General features: G+C 41.6%; 1 protein-coding gene across 1 annotated transcript; it reads left to right on the top strand.

Annotated features, from left to right (window-relative positions):
• The first annotated feature begins 286 nt into the window (after nt 1–286).
• On the top strand, nt 287–17543 carry LOC118361213 (serine/threonine-protein kinase 35-like). The gene is made up of 3 exons (XM_035740956.2): nt 287–1029; nt 4875–5673; nt 14153–17543. The coding sequence occupies exons 1-2, from the start codon at nt 486–488 to the stop codon at nt 5609–5611; spliced, it is 1281 nt and encodes a 426-aa protein (XP_035596849.1). The 5' UTR covers nt 287–485; the 3' UTR covers nt 5612–5673; nt 14153–17543.
• The last annotated feature ends 3691 nt before the right edge of the window (nt 17544–21234 follow it).

The following is a 21234-nucleotide window of genomic DNA, read 5'->3' as shown; positions in this document are numbered from 1 at the left end:
TGCTCATGAATGTGCAATGTCAAAAAACACTTTGATAATGAATAAAGTTGACTTCATTGCTTTTATTGGTAAGGTTATCAATTGACTCGGGTTGTGTAAAGCAGCAGGGTGTGGTGGAAGTTACTGATTTATTTGGTTTAGAATTGTATTTTCATGGTAGTACAGAATTGGGCAGATCATGATTGATCATACATTCCAGCACAGTAAGTGGCGGCATGCACTTAAACTATTGTTTGCCGACCGCCATGATATCATAGAAGAAGAATTCGGAGCAAGCCACTCCCTCCTCTCTCTTTTTGTACATTGGGGGCTGTACAGTTGTTTATTAATCAAATTTGTTCAAAGAGCGGCATCATATAAGTAGAGAGGGCTATCTGACGTTTAATCTACAATTAAACGTCACAGGTTTGATCATTCGTTTTGACTCAAGTAATGAAAGATACACATATTTTTCCTAAACACTTGTTTTCAACTAAAAAGAAGTCATGGATATATGCAATGCGAGAAGGCGAAAGATAAGAACCCCAAGAAGTCTGCGGGCTTTCAAAAGGCTGGTTGAAGCACAGAACGCCACAATGAAGACGAAACGGGAGGTGAAACAAGAGGTGGTCAAAGTCTTGAGGGCGCTGGTGGTTGGGAACAACAATGAAGACATCGATGTCCCTATGGAGGAGGACTGTTTCTCTATGAACTTTTCCAAGAACGAGAACCTGGGGCATACTATAGTAATGGCACCACGATACAATCTGTTGCGGGAGGTGGGAAGGGGCAGCTATGGGGTAGTGTTCGAGGCAATTGCTCTGAGGACTGGGGCAAGGGTAGCGGTTAAAAAACTGCAGTGCAACGCTCCCGAAAATGTGGAACTCGCTCTGGCCGAATTCTGGGCCTTGGCAAGCCTGGAGACGAAACACGAGAATGTGGTGCAGCTTGAGGAATGTGTGCTACAAAGGAACGGCATGGCCCAGAAAATGAGTCATGGAAATAAAAGGTCCAAACAATACCTGCGGTTGGTGGAGACTTCACTAAAAGGTAACTAACGTTAGCTAGTTCATGTTTACGTTGACGAAATCCACTGCCTGTTTGGTTGTCTAGTAACCCTTTTAATGACAGTAACTCGATTGAATTGAAAAGATAGCTTGCTCGTTAGATCTGTGATCAATACAGAACAGGCCAATCAAAACAATGGTTTCATTAGCAAGCTAGCTGCTAGCTCAGTGTTTTACCCATTGTTTGCAAAAAAGTAGGCTAATTTTGCAAAAGTGTTGATCAGCAAAAACGAGGTGGATAAGGGAAATAAACCAAAAGTGTTGAAAACATTGTGAAACACGTTACCTATTGTTTCTATTAGGAGACTTGTTAGATGGGAGGGCAGTAAGTAAACATCTAGAATAGATTATCCATCATTATTGATTTCGTAATAAATTGTACGTTGCTCAGTGTCATACATTTGTTTTTAGTAAAAAAAAGATTGTCCCACCTATAGGTTCACGCTGCCATACTGTTGTATAGGCAGTTTGCTATTTCCAGCACTTGAGAGAACACAGTGTTCTAGTTGGCCATCAGTTAAACTTCTCCTGGTTGCAAATTTGCATACATTTTTAAATTAAGCAATCAATATATCATGCAATTTATGATATTAACCTATGCTATTTCCTCATTTTTCTTATTATTAAATGCACTCCACTTAATTGTATTTTTTCCTAATCAAGTTTATATAACATAAATGTAAAATGTATATTAAATAGGAGTATACATTTTTATACTTATAATTTTTGAGAAAAATATACTTCTGAATCTTGTTTTTAATCTCTAGGCTTAAAGTTTAGAGCTTTTAGCCCCTGTACTGCCTTTGCTGCCCTTTTTATAGTTGTCAATGGGCAATTCCACGGTAACTAAATTAGGCTGACTTTTTTTTTACTTCAAAATGTTGCAAAACAAAAACCATTGATTTCAAAGTTCATCAATCTATACAACTCTCTAGACAAGGACACATTTAAACTATTTCCACTGAACATTTTACAAAAACACATTTACTGAAAGAACTGTGCAGATGCTAAGTTTGGTAACAGAATTATGAGTTTGTATCACTTAATTATTAAAACAAACATGATATCGGTAAAAATACTGTATCTAATTGGTAGGTAGGTCTACCTTCTGTGAAATTTCATGATCCTCCTCATGAGGGAGAGAAATGAGAAAATATCTTAAAAATTACAAAGCACAAGGCAATGTTTTCTGAACGTACAGAAGGCAAATCATTTATCAAAACTAAATATGTGTAGGTAGTAGTTGGCAGGGTTCTTTACATCAACATTATTGTGTGTTATTTATATTACCTTAAGTCTTTTTCTTGGTAGACCCCTTTTCTATCTGTTTGACCAGAAATCAGACCCTTTGCGTATTCCTAATTTTTAGGATGGAAAATGGTTGAAAAATGTATATATGCCTTAAATAAAAAATATATGTGACTATTAGCTTTTATTTTACATGCTCCTATAAACTTCACATGTTGGTGCTCATGGGTCCTTTTACATGGAAATGCCCTTATGTAAGTGTCACCATTCGGGCCATTACACTTGTCAACAAATTAAATATTAATCTAGACTTCTTTTTAGCCAATAGCCATCATTTTAAAGACAGAAGGAGCTTCTCTGGGCTAAATAGTGTAAAAGTCAATAGAAATGTTTTGGCATTTTTTTTAACATTATCATCAATATTGGTCAGGTTAACCCACTTTCTGCACAGATATGAGAGGATAGTGTTCTGAAGTCTAATGAACATAGGATGATCATCATATTTATGAAAGCTTGTTGGTCAATATGTGCTCAGGAAACACACTTCAGCACTGTCTTATATGTAGGCTAGGCTACATGGATACGGCACTGTAGTGTTGTCTGCAATGCCATCTCACAAAGCTGCATTGTGTTGCTCAGGGCTTGTCCGGCAGGAAAATATCAACTTGATCCCAGCTTGGAAAAAAATTCTGTCTAAGTTGATAAAGTAAGCTAGTTGTTGTATTGTAAGCTAGTTGTTGTATTGTATCTTGCACAATTAGGTTACTCCCTGCATTTTATAAACTGAAATACTACATTTTGAAACAAGTTTTATTTAAATTTCCCCATAGGTTTTCAGAACTCAGAAGCTGCATGAGCAAAAATGTTGCCTATTCGGACCTTACCAATATCAGCAAGTCAATTAATGCCTTAGCCAATACCAAAACAATGGTTGACATTGTGGTTTAAAACAATTCATGAGACAGGTAGTTGTGCCTATTGTTTTTTTTCTCCAACTTATCTCTGCCCTTGTCCCACTGGGGGTGTGACGTTGTTGAAGGTAGTGCAAGGATGAAAAACAAATAGGATAAAGGGGGTTATTGGGATACTGTTTACATACCCATTTAAATCCCAGGTGCAACCCCATCATGTTGCTGACACTAGAGGGACTTGGCCTCAACTGTCTGAAGGGATTTGTAGTCCTATAGCTTGTATTAGTTCAACTCACCCTCCTCGGCTCTCAAATATGCTGACTAAGCCCAAACATTGTAGGGCACAGACAGATTACCTGTGTTTGCATTGAGTTGTAGTCTTTGGACACAGTCCCAGATACCCTAGCCAAGATCAGTGCATTGCTGATTGCACTGTTGCACACAGCCCTATCTTAATGTGTGTAGATAGTGCCCGACAGTTTATGTTACTTGAGCACTCTGTCATTTCCCTCAGATCTGGATCAAATTAGCGAGACATTGTTTGTTTTGGTTCAAGCATTTCTCTCCTCCACTGTTGCATGAACATGTTGGACGCGTTGCAAGTTGGGGTTAATGCTAAAAGTACATTATTGCCGCCCATTGAGAATGTTAGTCTACTGGTTGATGGGGACCAGAATGAAACCATAGACCATTGCATGCTGACCGGGGTCGTGCCATCGCACACATGTTGAGTTTGTCCATCCACACCAGATGTGATCAGGACACGCAGGTTGAAATATCAAAACAAACAAAACAACTATATTAATTTGGGGACAGGTTGAAATGCATGAAACATTCATGGCAATTTAGCTTGCTGATGCTTGCTAATTTGTCCTGGGATATAAACATTAGGTTGTTATTTTACCTGAAATGCACGAGGTCCTCTACTCTGACAATTAATCCACAGATAAAAGGGTAAACCTAGTTAGTTTCTAGTAATTTCTCATTCTTCATGCTTCTTTTTCAGACTTTATATGTAGGTTGGCAACCAACTTTAAGGTGCGTTACCACCACCAACTGCACTGGAATGTGGACCTCAGTTCATCTTTCAATCACCCACGTGGGTATATGATCCTAAAAACCAATGAGGCGGCGGGACTTGCAGCGCGTTAAAAATAGAACCAAGTTCTATTTTAGCGACTGGCTACGCATACGCACGTTAACGTGCGTGAGCAGTTTGGGTGAAATGATTGAATAACATGTATGTGTACGTTTATTTTTCAGCGCTCGCATGCTAACTCAAGTGGTCTGGTCAGCATGTTAGAGTCCCATTCATTAGCCTACATGAATTGTTGTTTTTCCAAGTTTTTGTCATGGCACACTTGAAATCCCATATTGTCACAAATGTTGTCACAAATGTTAGTGATTAAAATAACCATGGTGCTTGCCACCAGATTGGCTTTGTGTTCCCTTCAGTCTTTGTTGTATGCTCAAAACGCTGAGTCGCACACTTCTTTTTACTTCATCCAAGAGTCATCTTAAGGCATAGGGGAGTGTGCGGGTGTAAGCGGGTATCCGAGGCCTCCACAATATTGCAGAGCTACAATAAATTAAGCCTAGTGTATGAGGCCTCTCACTGTCAAGTGTGTGTGTTTTTGCTACCCTTTAATGCCGTTTTGTCTTTCCCCAGGTGAGCGGATTCTGGGCTACCCAGAGGAGCCGTGCTACCTGTGGTTCGTCATGGAGTTCTGCGAGGGCGGGGACCTTAACCAGTACATCCTGTCACGGCGGCCTGACCCGCGCACCAACAAGAGCTTCATGCGTCAGCTGACCAGCGCCGTGGCCTTCCTACACAAGAACAACATTGTGCACCGCGACCTCAAGCCTGACAACATCCTCATCTCCCAGAAGTCAGGCTTTCCTGTACTCAAAGTGGCCGACTTCGGCCTCAGCAAGGTCTGCGCTGGCTTTGGCGCCGGTGGCAACGATGGCGAAGAGCAACCCACAGCTGGTGGCGGGGACGGCAGCAACAACAAGAACGTGAACAAGTTCTGGCTGTCGTCGACTTGCGGCTCGGACTTCTTCATGGCGCCCGAGGTGTGGGAGGGCCATTACACGGCCAAGGCGGACATCTTCGCCCTGGGCATTATCATCTGGGCCATGCTGGAGCGGATCACCTTCATTGACGCTGAGTCGAAACGCGAGCTGCTGGGCACCTATGTGCGGCAGGGCAGCGAGATCGTGCCAGTGGGTGAGGCGCTGCTGGGGAACCCCAAGATGGTCCTGCACATCCCGCAGAAGACACGCAGCACCATGTCGGAGGGGGTGAAGAAGCTGCTGCAGGACATGCTGGCGGTCAACCCCCAGGACCGGCCCGACGCCTTCCAGCTGGAGGAGCGGGTGGACCAAGTCACGCGTGCTGCGTGACACCGCTCCCATTCCCCTTTCCAACCCCTGGTCTGTCAGAGAAGGGACTGCTCTTTTACCAGGTAGGTTATCTTCCTTCTCACATAGACACACACATACATTTCACCTGCTCACTCACTCATATAGCTTCACTGAAGAGTTGACCCTTATTAAATGTGACCTAATAGCAGTTGCTCCTATTTCACTGTCAATTGATCCTATATCAGTCGGCTGTTTAGCAGCCCTGTCAGTGCCCTCCTGATTTGTTAGTATGTCACTCATGTATTTGGTCTGCCTCCATTTAACTTTCAAGAATCGCATTCCTTTGCATTCCTAGGGGTCAGTTCTTTTTTTATTTATTTTATTTTTATTTAACTTTTATTTAACTAGGCAAGTCAGTTAAGAACAAATTTACAATGTTATTTACAATGACGGCCAAACCTTAACGATGCTGGGCCAATTCTGCGCCGCCCTATGGGACTCCCAATCACGGCCCGTTGTGATACAGCCTGGAATCTAACCAGGGTCTGTAGTGACGCCTCTAGCACTGAGATGCAGTGCCTTAGACTGCTGCACCAATCGGGAGCCTTGTATTAATACCCATGTGAATCAGTGAAAGCTATTCTCCTCACTGCCACATTGACTTTAATCTGAGATGAACTGTTCTTGATTTAGCAGAGGCTTTGGCCTCCCCTCTCTGTTTAGTCGCACTCAGTGCAGCAACACAAGAGAACTAGTTTGCTGGTAATGCCTTGACGCACTGACTGCTATTTCAAATACAAACATGCTGGTCCTGAGTCCAGACAAGCAATTCTGCATGCCAGAGATCCCTCGCTCAGTCTCTTACGTCTCACTCGTTTTTCTGCTTATTCATCTGACTGCTCCTCCCTCCCCCTCTTTTTATTTGTTCTATTTCTTCTTTCTCTCTGGCTTTAATCAAAACCATGCTACCTGCCCTGAGGGGCAAAGTGTACCCTGTACGGTTGCCAGTGCCATTCCAAACTGCATCGCTCCCTCCCTCTCTCTGGCCCATTTTCCGTTCTTTCATAACGCTCTCCTGCTCTGACAGATCATCCCCTCAGGGGCCTTTAGTTTAACACTACGTTTGCCTGTAGATGAGCAGATCAGCCCGGCTCGTCCGCTTTCCAAAGCCAAACCTGGCCCAGCCCTCCACTTCCTGCTGCTCCTCCTCTGCGTGAGTATGGGAGATGGTATCAGTGCTCTGTAAACAAGCCCTATTCTTCTTGGGCTGAGTTGAGTAACAGATGCCCTTTGCTTACCTCTCAGGTACACTCACATCACATTTGATCATGACTTATTGGATTTTTTTGGCAGGCTGCTTAATTCCAGTTGTCTTAGCCATTTGGACTTTCAGGGCGTCTAAGGACATTGTGCCATCTTAGTCTTTGGGCCGTGGATGTCCTCACCTTGTTTTTCGGAGAGACAAAGTAGACTACTCCCAGTGCCTCTGTGGTTGGCTGTAAGACACCCGTTTCTTTTGAATACTTGATCTGCGCGCACTCAAAGTATTTGAAAGAAAACCAGTACTTTGAACCCAGGTTTCAGCACACTCATTGCCAGGGTGAAATGCAGCACGGAACAAAGAGTGTAAATCATAGTCCACAGACACTGAGACACAATAGTCCGGGTTCCCATTGTGACATAGCTACAAGGCTCTGAGACCACCATCCACGGTGGATAATAATCCCGAACACGGACCTCCCCACAGTTCTCAACTGCAAACCAATCGTCCAATATTCTACAACACTGCTGTTGTGTTAGGCGTACACATTTTTGATCTGATAAACCCTTAAAGAGTAACTGTCAGACACTGGGTGAGCCACAGGCTCCATTCTTCATGAGCTGATTTAATTAAGTCTGTGCGGGACTGATTTTGTTCATCCCACAAGAGCTAGTCCTGAAAATGTTATTTTAGGCGTATGTGACGCAGCTTGCTTGGCAGCCCCTGTCCCAGGAATTTAACGCCATATAGGCAAGATCAAAAATACCAAAGATTCTCACATGGGACATCTTATTTTTGGCTATCAGTAGTGCCCATTATTGGGCTATTTCAGCCAACAGGCTAGACATATAGTTTGGAAGAGAGCAGAGTTGGGGCGAAATGGAATAGGAGATCAGACACTTGACTTGAGCTATGTTTTGCATACGTTTAGGAGTGGGAGTAAAATAAATGTTATTAATATTTAGTCGATGTTGGAGCCTATCATATCAATTTTTTTTGCCACATGCTTCGTAAACAACCGGTGTAGATTAACAGTGAAATGTTTACTTACTGGTCCTTCCCAACAATGCTGAGATAAACATTGAAATATAATAGAAAGATAATAACATAAGGATTAAATGCACAATGAGTAAAGATAGATATGTACACAGTCCCTTAAAGTATTCATGCCCCTTGATTTATTCCAAATGTTGTTACAGACTAAATTCAAAATGGGTTAAATATATTTTAAGTCACCCATAACCCATAATGACAAAGTGAAAACATGTTTTTAGAGTTCTCTGCAAATTTATTGAAATACTTTGTAGAAGCACCTTTGGCGGCTTTGAGTTGTCTTTGGTACGTCTCTATCTGCTTTGCACATATGGATCTGGGGATTTTCTTCCTTGCAGATTTTCTCAAGCTCTTAAGTTAGATGGGGAGCGGCAGTGAACAGCAATCTTCAAGTCTTTCCACATATTTTCAATGTGATTAATGTCTGGGCCACTCAAGGACTTTCACATTCTTGTTCTGAAGCTATTACGGTGTTGTTTTGTCTGTGTGCTTGGGGTCATTGTCCTGTATGAACGAGGTTCTCCTCTGGTTTTCTCCAGACATAGCACTTTGCATTCAGGAGTTAACATTTTCTCATGAGACCATAGAATATTTTGCCTGTCTTTTCATGTGCCTTTTTGCAAACTCCAAGCGTGCTATCATTAGCCTTTTTCTCAGGAGTGGCTTCTGTTAGGGCAGACTCTCCCATAAATCCCAGATTGGTGAAGTGCTTTAGAAACTGTTGTCCTTCTGGCAGGTTCTCCCATCTCAGCCAAGGAATGTATTCAACTGAAATGTGTCTTCCGCATTTAACACAACCTCTCTGATTCAGAGAGGTGCAGGGGCTGCCTTAATCGACATCCACGTCTTCGGCACAGTGGGTTAACTGCCTTGCTCAGGGGCAGAATGACAGATTTCTAGCTCGTCAGCTCTGGGATTCGATCCAGCAACCTTCCGGTTACTGGCCCAACGCTCTAACCACTAGGCTATGTAGGTGGACTCCAATGAAGCTGTAGTGACATCTCAGGGATTATCAAAGGAAATTTGATGCACCTGAGCTGAAGTGTCATAGCAAAGGGGTATGAATACTTATGTCAATTAGATATTTAATTTTCAATAAATTAGCAAACATTCCTGGAAACATGTTTTCACTTTGGCATTATGGGGTATTGTGCACAGATGGGTGAGAAATCCATTTAGAATTCAGGCTTTAACACAACAAAATCTGGAATAAGTTAAGGGGTATGAATACTTTCTGAAGGCTGTATGGGTAGGAGTAATGTGACTAGGCAACAGGATAGATGATGAGCAGTAGCAGCAGCGTATGTGATGAGTCAGAGTTAGTATAAAGCAGGATCAAAGCAGATAGTCAGCAAGAATTAGCCTTTATGAATAGTGCGACAGAGGTGCTTTTAATACAATAGAAACAACAGAAAGACAACCTTTTAGAAAATATGCTGGATTTAAAAAGTTGTCTGTCTGACCACCTCCCGCCCGCCCGCAGCATGAAAAACGCTGATCGCGCCGCAATGATCTCTGTCGGGGCCCACGGGAATGCAGCGCTCTGCTTGGTTGCATGGGATAGAACTGAGACTTCACGCAGCAGACAGCTCAGAGGAATGGGGCAATCTTGTCAAGAATCTCGTCAAAAACGTGTCAAATCAAAACCTCTGTGGATTAAGACAGTAGCCTCACGCTACTACGTTAGCTCACATTTTAATGGAATTGGTTGAATGTGTTAGATTGTGCTCAATCTCTAAGGATCCTTCTAATAACCCTAATCTCTTGTAGATGAGATTGAGGTTTAGATATCTGAAGTTCCAATCTGACGCTCTGAACTTGAACCCAGATGGTCAGAGTTTTTGGGGCACTCCGACCAATCCCCAATGTTTTAGACTGCCGTTCACCTGTTTTCCCCCTCGCCACTCCCCTCCCAGCTGCCCAGTGTGCCATGAGTGACAGTGAGTTAACTGTGAAGTAGGGCCGGGCGCAAGAATCCAGGTTTTGTAGAAATGTTTGTTCTTGTGTCTTTTTGGTCTCATCTGCTTCACTGTTCACTTCACTGTTACTGTTCACCTTCTCATGTCCACACATACAGCAAACCCCTCCCCCCGGCCACTCACCACATCAAAGATGAGCGATCACGTCTTCCTGACTGATTTGGCCCAACAGAATCATATGGACACGGAAAAAAGATTAACTTTATTTTACTGTAATAGAGAAGTTACCCTTTCTATTGCTCCTCTTTTTATGTTTCAACTCTTCAAACTGCACACAGAGCAGACTACTAAAACAGAAGTATCAATGAATATTGATTGTTGTGCGGTACCACTTACTGTTAGAAGCATTTTAGCCAAAGACAGATATACTAGCTGTTCTGGTTAAATTTGAACAAAAATGGCATTTTCATAGACTGACTTGAAAGCAATATCAGTGAATATTGCAAAAAGCTGGTAAAACTATTTTGATAAAATAATTCAATTATTGGTGGGTATTATGGTTGTGGAATGCTTATATTTAGCCTAGGTATAACTTCACAAGCCCTGAATTCATTAGATTTTTGTTGACTGTTTGAAATGCAGTGTATTTGAAAGTTAATTGTACAATAAAGCTTACTTAGAGAACATAAAAAAAATCTCTCTCTCTCACATGTATGTATGTATGTATGTATGTATGTGTATATATATATATATATATATATACATACACACACATTATATATATATCTCTATATATCAATATCTCTCCACCTATAAATTTGAAAAGAATCAAGATGATTTTTAGGCCATATCGCCCAGCTGCGTAGTGTTGCGTGCCTCTTGACCGGTGTGGAGTGGCCTCATTTGAGCTGTTATGCCTGTTATGTAACCCACCCCTGGTACCCTGTCTGATGGGAGAATCCATCATCTGTCACACGGGGGGGGATTAGATCTTGAGAACACAGAGCGTGTGGAGGGGGCGAATATGGTAGGTTGAGGGGGTTATCGGGGGCTTACAGTGAGTTGGTGGGGTTTTAAACCTGTGTTAAATACAAATCCTTTGTGTTCAAGGATCAGGCTGAACTGAAAGTGACATCTTCTCTGTCCAGTACCACAACCACTGCCGTGGGCATCCTCCATCGCTGTTGTTGTTGTCCAACGTCTCTCTCACACACACACACACACACACACACACACACACACACACACACACACACACACACACACTTGCGCACTCTCAGAGCGGTCTATGGTTACTGTTAGCTCCTTCTATACAAGGGTTTACTGAGGCTCACGTTTGGAACATTTTGTCCTCTGCCTGCCAGCCTGTGTATCTGTGTGCCTCTACCCAGATAAACCAGGCCAATGCGCTTTAGCTTTTCCCTCGCCTTTACTTAAACTGAGGTTCTGTTTTTATTTTGAGCATCTGTGTTTTGTTGGCCATCTTTTTTTAATTGAGATTTCGAGTGCCCTGCACATGAGTAACATCAACAGGGAATATTGACTGTGGTGCCTTACGCAAGTCTTTCTATGTACAGCGTATAGGTTCCACACTGGGACTAGTTCAACCCTATCCTAGGGCACACGGTACACTTTAGGTGAGCAGAAGAACGCATGTTCAAACTTGGAAGTCTCTCTCTCTCTCTCTCTCTCTCCATCTACTATCAGTCTATATGGAAATGGTGTTGTTTATTTGGCTGTATGGTACAGCATGTACTCAATTTGTTCTGTGGGTGTGTCTCACCGTATGTATAGATGTTTGTTGTCATGGAAACCAGTTGGGGGGGGTTGACTGAAGTCAGTGAAAGCTAAACACAATATTTGAGTTGATTGAGAAATGCCAACAGGGGGTCACTTTTTATATATGATTTTTGGGGGGAGTGGAGGGCGGGTGTCCAAGAACAAGAGCGTTTTTGCTTAGTTATGTAACCGGGGTGTTTTGAACTTTGTTTTGCTGTATGCACCCCTCGGTCTCGTTTCACCCTGCCTTCCACTGCCTGGGTTACTGACTGGCAGTGCTGGGGTTCTGCATTGGCATGTACAGTTGTGAGTCGACCGTATCTGTGCTGTGTTTTGGTTTCAATCACTTTCTTTTGTCAGGCACACTCTGGAGTAGGCTATACAGTGCGTCTTTGAGCATTGTTCTGCTGAGCCTCAGTTTTGGTCTTCTGGCTGGAGCCTTTTTAAACTCTCATTTATTGATAAGATGTGTGTGATCAGCTGGTGTTGTTGCAAAAAAAGTAGTTAGGAGCTTGCTCTCAGGGATATTTTTTGTGATGAACTCAGATTTTTTTAGATAAGTCTCACTGCTGCTATAGCTTCACTGAGTGTCTCAAAGATCCACACACGTTTGCCAACCCTGACCGAAACCATGAATCACCACTATCCCACAAATACTCAACCCCCTTTGATATCTAATCACTTCAAGATGGGTGAATTACCTGAGGCTGGAACGGTGAATTCCTCCTAAACCTGAAAACAAACAGGCAGGCACAGCCAACCTCGGTGTGAGCTTGGGCATTGCGTAAGTTGCGTTGTATAAGTTTGTCAGTTTCTCTCTTTTGCTTTCTTTTCCCTAAGCGCTTTTAATGGTTTTCGCTGGTGCTGTTGTGGTCGTACAAAGAATGTTATAACTGGTTTCGAGTTTGGGTGAGGACCAGACTCCTCTGCTAGTTTTAATTGCTTGCACTCACTCACTCACTGTTACAGAACTTGCCTGGCAGTGGTGGGCGGACTGAGGCTTTTCAGTCCTTTTTAAAACGCAGGAGCAGAAATGATTATAGTTAGTTGAGTATAAGAGGGCGGCACATTGGAGATCTAAAGAGGAGCTTAAAGACCCAGTGCAGTCAAAAACGTGATTTCCCTGTGTTTTATATATAAACGCAACATTTAAACTGTTGGTTGCATGAGCTGAAATTATCCCTGAAATATTCCAAAAACACAAAAAGCTTATTTCTCTCCAATTTTGTGCAGAAATGTGTTTACATCCCTGTTAAGGTGCATTTCTCCTTTGCCAAGAAAATCCATCCACCTGACAAGTGAGGCATATCAAGAAGCTGATTAAACGGCATGATCATTACACAGTTTTGGCCTTCCATGGTGACAGCACCATGCGGTAAATTAGTTAATAGATCAAAAATAGTTCCAAACCTCTTTGCCAACAGTAAATGTTCAGTTTTCCCCTCCCACAGCTCAAACCATTGACAGTCCTAACAAAAGTCTTGCTTGAGAAATTACTCTGCATGCTAGTGGCATGGGTGAAAGTTGTGTTTCAGCAGACTTTAAATGGCCCTCTGTCAGAATAGGTGTCTCCCACCTCCCACGAGTCTTGACAGGATCTTTAGCTGGGTTGTGTTCATTAGGCACTAACAGACCAATAGGAAGGGACTACATGGACTCTTCCAATAAGAACAGCTCATTTCCATTTTTCCATTGCAAAATATTTGAAAGCATTGTCTTTTGCTTGTGACCCTGGCACAGTCTTCCTCCTCAACAAGCCTGCACATGAATGGGAGGTGTAGTCGGCTACCACCATTGATCGATCCCCCCTGGGCTTAAGAGCAATCCATAATGGTTGGCTTTTAGCCTGACAGTGTCAGCTGCTGTAGGGCCCTTACAGCAGCTGAGAGTGCTGCAAGCAGTTAGTGAAGGAAAGGGGCCCTTTTGCTCATGGAACACAAGTGCTGCAGTAGTTGCTGCATAAGGGGGAGATTCATGGGGTTGTGCAGACTTTTTACAGCCTCAGTGGAGACCACTGTAAAGAAGCTATTTTTTTTACTTGTAAAAATCATCAATATATCAATATAATTATCAGTGTCATTTAAAAAAAGACATTCGAGCATTTTGTCAAGTGGGTTATTTTTATGCATCAGTCCAGCTGGCCCACTTGTGCACATACCATGTGGTATGAGTTATGCAACCTATCCATGGCACGTACTTCACTACTTAATAGTGTGCATCATTGAGATTAAAGCGAAAACTAAAGGATCTGGGTTACGTCATCAACAGTTTCAGTGTTTGTTTGTTTTTTGGAGTGGTTGTCATGGTATTTATACCATGACACTATTGGGAATCTTTCATCAGGGTCAACCAATCATCAGGGTCTAAATCCCACCAATCTCACACATCTGACTGGCCTTGCATAATGGAATATTTCTATAGGCTATACATTTTGTATGCACAGATCAGTGAATGCAATGGAGTTCCACAGTACACTATTAGCACTGCCTAAAGAATTCTGATAACCTGTGGGCCTGTATTTCATATTGACGAACATTCAATCATCTGGTTCTCTCTCTTTCTCCACAGATTGGTATACAAACTGAAGGTGGGATTCCACATCTGTACAGAGGTGTAAAAAGGGACTCTGAACTGTGAAACCTCTACAATTGCTCCCAAATGTGAAAGAATGGAGGGTTTGCGGTCAGCGCTTCTAAAATCAGGACACCTTTATCGGGAAAGCTATGCAATAAGCCATGTGAGAAGTCAGGTCCTCTCTCCTTCCCCCACCGCACCTTTTATTTTAAAAAGCCCAAAAACATTCACCAATGGACGACGGTCAAGTATGCCAGAACACAAAGTGTTCCATGGCACACCTGGTTTGGAATGGGGGCGGCAGTAGCCTTGAGGTTGGAGAAGCAGGCCAGCATCTGGAGGGTTGCCGGTTCGAATCCCACTGCTGAAGAGGGCAAAAAATATGGCGGGAGTGAGCCAGCAGGTGCCACCTACCTCTCCAACCTAATGTGTGGATGTGTGTGTATCCGGGGGGTTAGATAAAATGTCCATCCTGTAGGGACTAATAAAGTATATCTTAATGGCCACAAGGAGTAATAATGATTTTGTTATTTGATGAGCTGGTCTTCAAAATACATTTTTCTCAACGTTGTTTTTTTATTTGAATTGGTCCGGACATGTACTGTTTCTTCCTTCTTCTCCGATGTTGACGTGTGTTGGATGGGGCCACATAGGCTAGTATGGATGGATAATCGTTCACGTATATACCGGAGAGGATAACAGGTTGCACTGTGTACCCTCTATACCAGAGATTTAAAAAAGTATTCCTAAAACGACCGACGATAATGATTAGAAGAAGGGACTTGTATACTGTGAATTGGAAATGTGAATTCAGTTCAATACAACTTTATTTATAGACAATTTATAAAGGTGGGTTATATTGGGTAGTTCAGTACACAGCGCCCCATGTCCCCTGTCCTCAATGTGGACACATTGCACTAGTATCAACCAAGCAGCATCATCAACACCCCTGTTCCCCTCCCTCTACACCCTTGTGCCTTAGACATTCATCGAATGGAGGGGTAACCAATTTGATTCCTAAGTAGTTTGATGGTTTCTTTTTTTACATGCAGTATATCATTTTCCCTTGGTAGCAGGCCTATATAATATGATAATATTGTAATGTCGTGCAGTTGAAGCCAAACAGTGCCATCTCCCTATATAAGATCATAAAATGGTTTTAGGGGAATTACCTATTGCGTAAACCAAATTGTACCAGAGTTGTGGACACTGATGTCACAATTTTAATATTGGGCTAAATATAATTTGATTATGTTATATATCCCAAAAATTTGGTATGAAACGGAATCATGTTAATTTCAGACCGAAAAATTGACTGATTAGCTAGTAACTACGATGAAAAGTCTTACATTATTGTATGTCACTCACTATTAAGTTGACATTGACAGTGTCTTTTTTTTTATACAGAAATGAATAATGAAATGTGGCTGTTGGCTACTGTGAGCATGTTATGGTTTCAATGTGAGGTTTGTGTATGAAGATTCAGGACCCTCACCAAAGTGGATTTTAGACTCACTTTAAGCCTAGTGCAAATTAAGGGCAAAGCAGGTAACTTTGAGCGCTTCGAAATTCCTTTTAAACTCTCATTTACTTCTTTGGATATTGTAACCATAAAATTAGCTGATAACATCATGTAAATAATGCTATGGAATGGGATCAAAAGGACAGTTGTGATCAACAACGTCTGATCTTTGTAATTGAATGGCTTTTGAATATCTGTTGGGAGGGTCTTCAGTTTAGGATGTCGATTGTTTGGCATTGGAATAGTTCCAATTAGCACCACGACTAAAAAAAAAAAGTGGTTTTAAAAAAAATCGCCTTTTCCTCGCTCACCATAGAGCCGTTTTTAGTCGTGTCACTTCACTATAAACGAGATGTGTGTGGGAATAACAGTTGAATGGACAGATACTATTGTACACACACACAAACGCATAGTCATCGTCGTCGTTTTTCAAACACTACCACTTAAGAGTCTACCATCTAGATTTGTGAAGTGTCTTTTTGCAATGTTTCTGACTTGTAATGACTCTTCCTAGTATTTTAGTCCGAGAGACAATACCCGTTCACGTAATGGTTGACAGTCTAAACCAGGGCTGGATCTTTCCAAAACGCTAATCCTGGATTGCAGAATGTGGACTTCAGCAAGTACCAACCAACAAACAGTTGAACCACAGCATATTGGGAGTGTTCTCTGTGTTATCTATTCGCTTTTATTTTAAGTAAGCACGGTAGTTGACGATTGATTCATAGACGTGTTTCCAGGATTCAGTCGGGACCGTATCTTGTGTCAAGGCAACTCATTCTTTCCTTTTTTTTATTAGTCTCGTCTAGTTTCCTGTTTTTTTCCCCCCTTCTTTCGTTAACGTTAACGGCTATTGACAAACACTGGGATCTGTGTTTGATAGTCTAGTCCTACCTCAGTCTCCTTCTCTGACCGTTGTCTTTCACTAGACCGTCTCACTAGATTTCTTTTAAACTGGTTTCGTTCTAGGCCTGTTTTAATTTGCGTTTTTAGAGGGCCATTTCTTTAACTGTGATAGGTTTAGACCCGAGTCAGTTTTTCTTTAACCTCAACCAACCTCACTGGTCAAACTCCTCTAAAATGCTTTTAGATTATTTTTTTCGCTACCGTTAGCTACTCTGATCGCCGTTTGAGATTTTGAATACTTTACCTTCAAGCTTCTCTGCAGATAACTTAGCCTTTTTAGATTATTATTATTTATTTTTTTTACAGATAATCTCAGTTAACACACCTCTTTCTCAGATACCTCTATTTTAATGTTAGACTGTACACCCAGTGACACTCTCAGCTTTACTTAAGAGACCAGTTTGTTACCTGGAAAACCTCTTGTAACCTCTGACCTCTTTCGGTGTTAACAAGTAAGTGAGCACTCCCTTTAACGTCATGGCAACGCCTACTGTTGCATGACTACTCTACGTTCATGTTTTACGTTGAAATATACTGTATATGATAAGGGAACTGAAGCTCTTTCCACCACCTATTGTTCATACATGATGTCGTATCTTGTTGGGAGTAGTGAAGACTTTGAGTGTAGGTTACATGTGTATTGCCATGGTTTAAGGGGAGCACTAGACATACAGCTACCGTAATGATTATGCTTAAAAACCAACCCACTCTATGCAACTTTCTTTCACTGTACAAGGAACCAAACCATTCCTGGTGTTCTGTTCTCCTGAACTACTACTACTACTTTCAGCACCTATGTCAAAGTGTGTATACAGTACGTATCATGTAAATTATGAACTTATTTTGTTTAAGAAGCTAACTTGAGCCATTTAGATGTTTTAGTAAAGCATCTTTTTTGACGTTGCTGTAAATGTTTGACAACTTCAGTTTCTCTTGAAATAAATTATAAAAAAACAAGTCTTGTTTTTTTTATTAGGACCAAATCATCAGACTAAATCTTTCATTACACATGACATAAACTGCATTTTATAATTAATTGTCCAATATACATTGGGCTCAAACAAACCTCTGCTAGCGATCTAATCGTTTATAAACTGGTTGAATCACCTATAGTATCTAACCACCAAGTGCATGGCACAACTAGAATAGACAGATTGCATTAACAAATGATACTCTCACATTTAAGAATGTATTACCATTTTGGTCCTCGTCTTTACAAATGTAATTTATTATAATTTATAGTAATGGTTGAAACAGAATAAATGGAATGGTTTTGAACAATGATACCATTCCATTCACTCCATTCCAGCCACTATTGTGAGACGTCATCTCCTCAGCAGCCTCCTGTGCTGTATTTGTCTGTAAATAAATGTGCTAACTAAATGCTCGTAGTTGGCGTAGGCTACATTTCCAGGCTGATCATTTTATTGATGTCAGTCTTCCATGTATATTTTTTCTGTTTTGATTTAGTTCAGATGGTCTGCTAGTTTTATTCTACAGTTTTTCGCTGCAACCAGGTTTTTTTGTGTGGCTCGGATTTCCGTGTAATCTCCGTTAGTAGCTGTTAAGAAATCCAGTGGTAACCCGCAGGTGCGGTGTCTTTGTTGCAATACTATGGTTTTAACGAGCTCAACACATTACCCTGTCTCTCACCATTGTATTCCTCAAAAATAACATTACTGTTTGTACTGGTATTATATAACTGGGTGTTTTATACGCTTTATATATTGTTCATTGAGGTGGATCCCTGAAAATGAAATCTAATAAACCACTTTCAAAATAACTTTTATATAGTCATCTTAAAGACCACAGAGACTACCTTTTATTTGGGAGCCAAGCTACAGTAAAGCTGAGCTCCAACTGATAATGTATACCTTTATTTAACTAGGCAAGTCAGTTAAGAACACATTCTTATTTTCAATGACGGCCTAGGAATGGTGGGTTAACTGCCTCATTCAGGGGCAGAACGATAGATGTTCACCTTGTCAGCTTGGGGGATTCAATCTTGCAATAGTCCAATGCAATAACGACCTGCCTCTCTTTCGTTGGACTCCACAATGCCTGTTACCCGAAAGTAAGCGAAGGTAAGTTGCTAGCTAGAATTAAATGTATTTTATAAAAAACAATCAATCAATCGTAATCACTAATTTACACATGGTTGATGATATTACTAGATATTATCTAGAGTGTCCTGTGTTGCATATAATCTGACTGAGCATACAAGTATCTAAGTATCTGACTGAGCGGTGGTAGGCAGAAGAAGCAGGCTCGTAAACATTCAAACAGCACTTTCGTTGTCCGGCAAGCATTGCGCTGTTTATGACTTCAAGCCTATCAACTCCCGAGATGAGGCTGTTGTAACCTAAGTGAAATGGCTGGCTAGTAAGCGCGCGCTAATAGCGTTTCAAACATCACTAGCTCTGAGCCTTCTAGTAGTTGTTTCCCTTGCTCTGCATGGGTAACGCTGCTTCGATGGTGGCTGTTGTCTTTGTGTTGCTGGTTCGAGCCCAGAGAGGAGCGAGGAGAGGGACAGAAGCTATACTGTTACACTGGCAATACACAAGTGCCTATAAGAACATCAAATCATCAAAGGTTAATGAAATACAAATGGTATAGAGGGAAATAGTCCTATAATTCCTATAATAACTACAACCTAAAACGTCTTACCTCGGAATATTGAAGACTCATGTTAAAAGAAACCACCAGGTTTCATATGTTCTCATGTTCTGAGCAAGGAACTGAAACGTTAGCTTTCTTACATAGCACATATTGCACTTTTACTTTCTTCTCCAACACTTTGTTTTTGCATTATTTAAACCAAATTGAACGTTTCATTATTTACTTGAGGCTAAATTGATTTTATTGATATTATATTAAGTTAAAATAAGTGTTCATTCAGTATTGTTGTAATTGTCATTATTACAAATAAATAAATGGGCCGATTAATCGGTATCGGCTTTTTTGGTCCTCCAATAATCGGTATCGGCTTTTTTGGCCCTCCAATAATCGGTATCGGCGTTGAAAAATCATAATCGGTCGACCTCTACTAGGAACAGCCAAGGGCCATGTCCGTTCACAACGCTCCTTGAACCAAAATAAATTCACAGTGACGGGTAACGTCTTCATTATCATCCAGTCTTGAGCTGGTTCTAACCAATTATTACAAAGATTTTGCCCATATTACCCCTGCATGTGTATGCTAATGATAATATGAGGACAATCCTGCATGTGTATGCTAATGGTAAAATTAGGATAATCCTGCATGTGTATGCTAATGATAAAATTAGGATAATCCTGCATGTGTATGCTAATGATAAAATTAGGATAATCCTGTATGTGTATGCTAATGATAAAATTAGGATAATCCTGAATGTGTATGCTAATGATGAGATGAGGATAATTTATCTTTATTAGAAAGCTGACAGAGAGAAAGAAAGAATTAGAGTCGTCATTCATCACAACTGAAGCTATTATCCAAACCATCTCTATCTTCGATCATGGCCACTAGCCCCCCACCCCCCCCCGGTCAGGGTCCAAAACGAAACTCAGTGAAAGCCATCCAGAGGAACTTTGACCCCTGACTCTCCTCTCTTATTGTCTGACTGACCTGTATTTCCTTCCAATGGAAGAGGAACGTGGGGTATTGGGGAACCATACGTACAGAGTGCTGTCATCACACTATCAGACCAGAACATGTTAAATGCCTCGCCCTGTCTCTAATACTGTATGTGAAAGACACAGGAGCGCACACGTTCTGCAGACAATGTGTAGCTTGTTCCCATGTTCAGCTGGGTACACAATGTACTGAGAGTATATGGAGCGGTGAGGGGAGGTTTGAGAGGGGCGAAGCGGGGCGGCTAAAGAGGAGTGAGGGAGGGGAAGTTGAAATGGGCAGGGGGGGTGATGTTCAGAGAAGGGCAGCTCTGAAATAGGAGGTAATGACCCAGTAGGGATGCCAGCAAGCAAGCGTAGTGTCCAAAAGCACCCAATACCCCAGCAAGCAACAAAAAAAGTGCTGCTTGCTGTGATACTTCTTCCATAAGCAGTCTGCTATCAAGGCCTAACACCAGCGGGTAAGCAGTTTGCTGCTTATGGGTTGATTTGCATCTCTGATGGTTTAATTTGCACACTAAAGCTGGCGGCCCACCAGTAAGGCCTCTGTACAAGGTTGCTGACGGTGCTCCGTTATCACTTTGGAGGGCCACCCTCCTGCCAATTGCTTGATGCTAACTGGGACACCGTCAGGGATATTACAGACTACAATGTTGTGTTATATGGGGCAGTGTGTTAGAATTACAATAAATATCACACAGTTCCAAAAATATTATTTCAAATTTTTAAGATTATATTTCAACGGGTTAAAAGGGGCTTTTTGGGGATTCTTAATTAATGTTCAGTATGGAATGTCATTTTAGAATCATGTAGACAGCTGCTGCTGTCCATTTTGTCCTGTTCAAGTTCTGCTACCTAATCGAACACCTTTCTAAGAGTACAGCATTAAATATATATTGTGGTCACAAACCAACTGCAGTTTGGACCACAAACTGGGGTATTGGTTCCCCAATACCCCACGTTCCTCTTCACAGACATCTGGAGTTGTGTGTCACAGGTTTGCATGTCTTCACCAGATGCACTAGCTTCTTTCCCT

Source organism: Oncorhynchus keta, chromosome 28, assembly GCF_023373465.1.
Source record: "Oncorhynchus keta strain PuntledgeMale-10-30-2019 chromosome 28, Oket_V2, whole genome shotgun sequence".
Classification (NCBI taxonomy): Eukaryota; Metazoa; Chordata; class Actinopteri; order Salmoniformes; family Salmonidae; genus Oncorhynchus; species Oncorhynchus keta.
The sequence above is the reverse complement of the archived record's forward strand: the minus strand, read 5'-3'. Positions and strand labels throughout refer to the sequence as shown.

Excerpts from the sequence above, each read along its gene's own strand:
- LOC118361213 (XM_035740956.2), top strand. The coding sequence starts at position 486 with ATGGATATATGCAATGCGAGAAGGCGAAAGATAAGAACCCCAAGAAGT. Across the intron at positions 1,030-4,874 it reads GGTGGAGACTTCACTAAAAG|GTGAGCGGATTCTGGGCTAC; the intron begins GTAACTAACGTT and ends GTCTTTCCCCAG.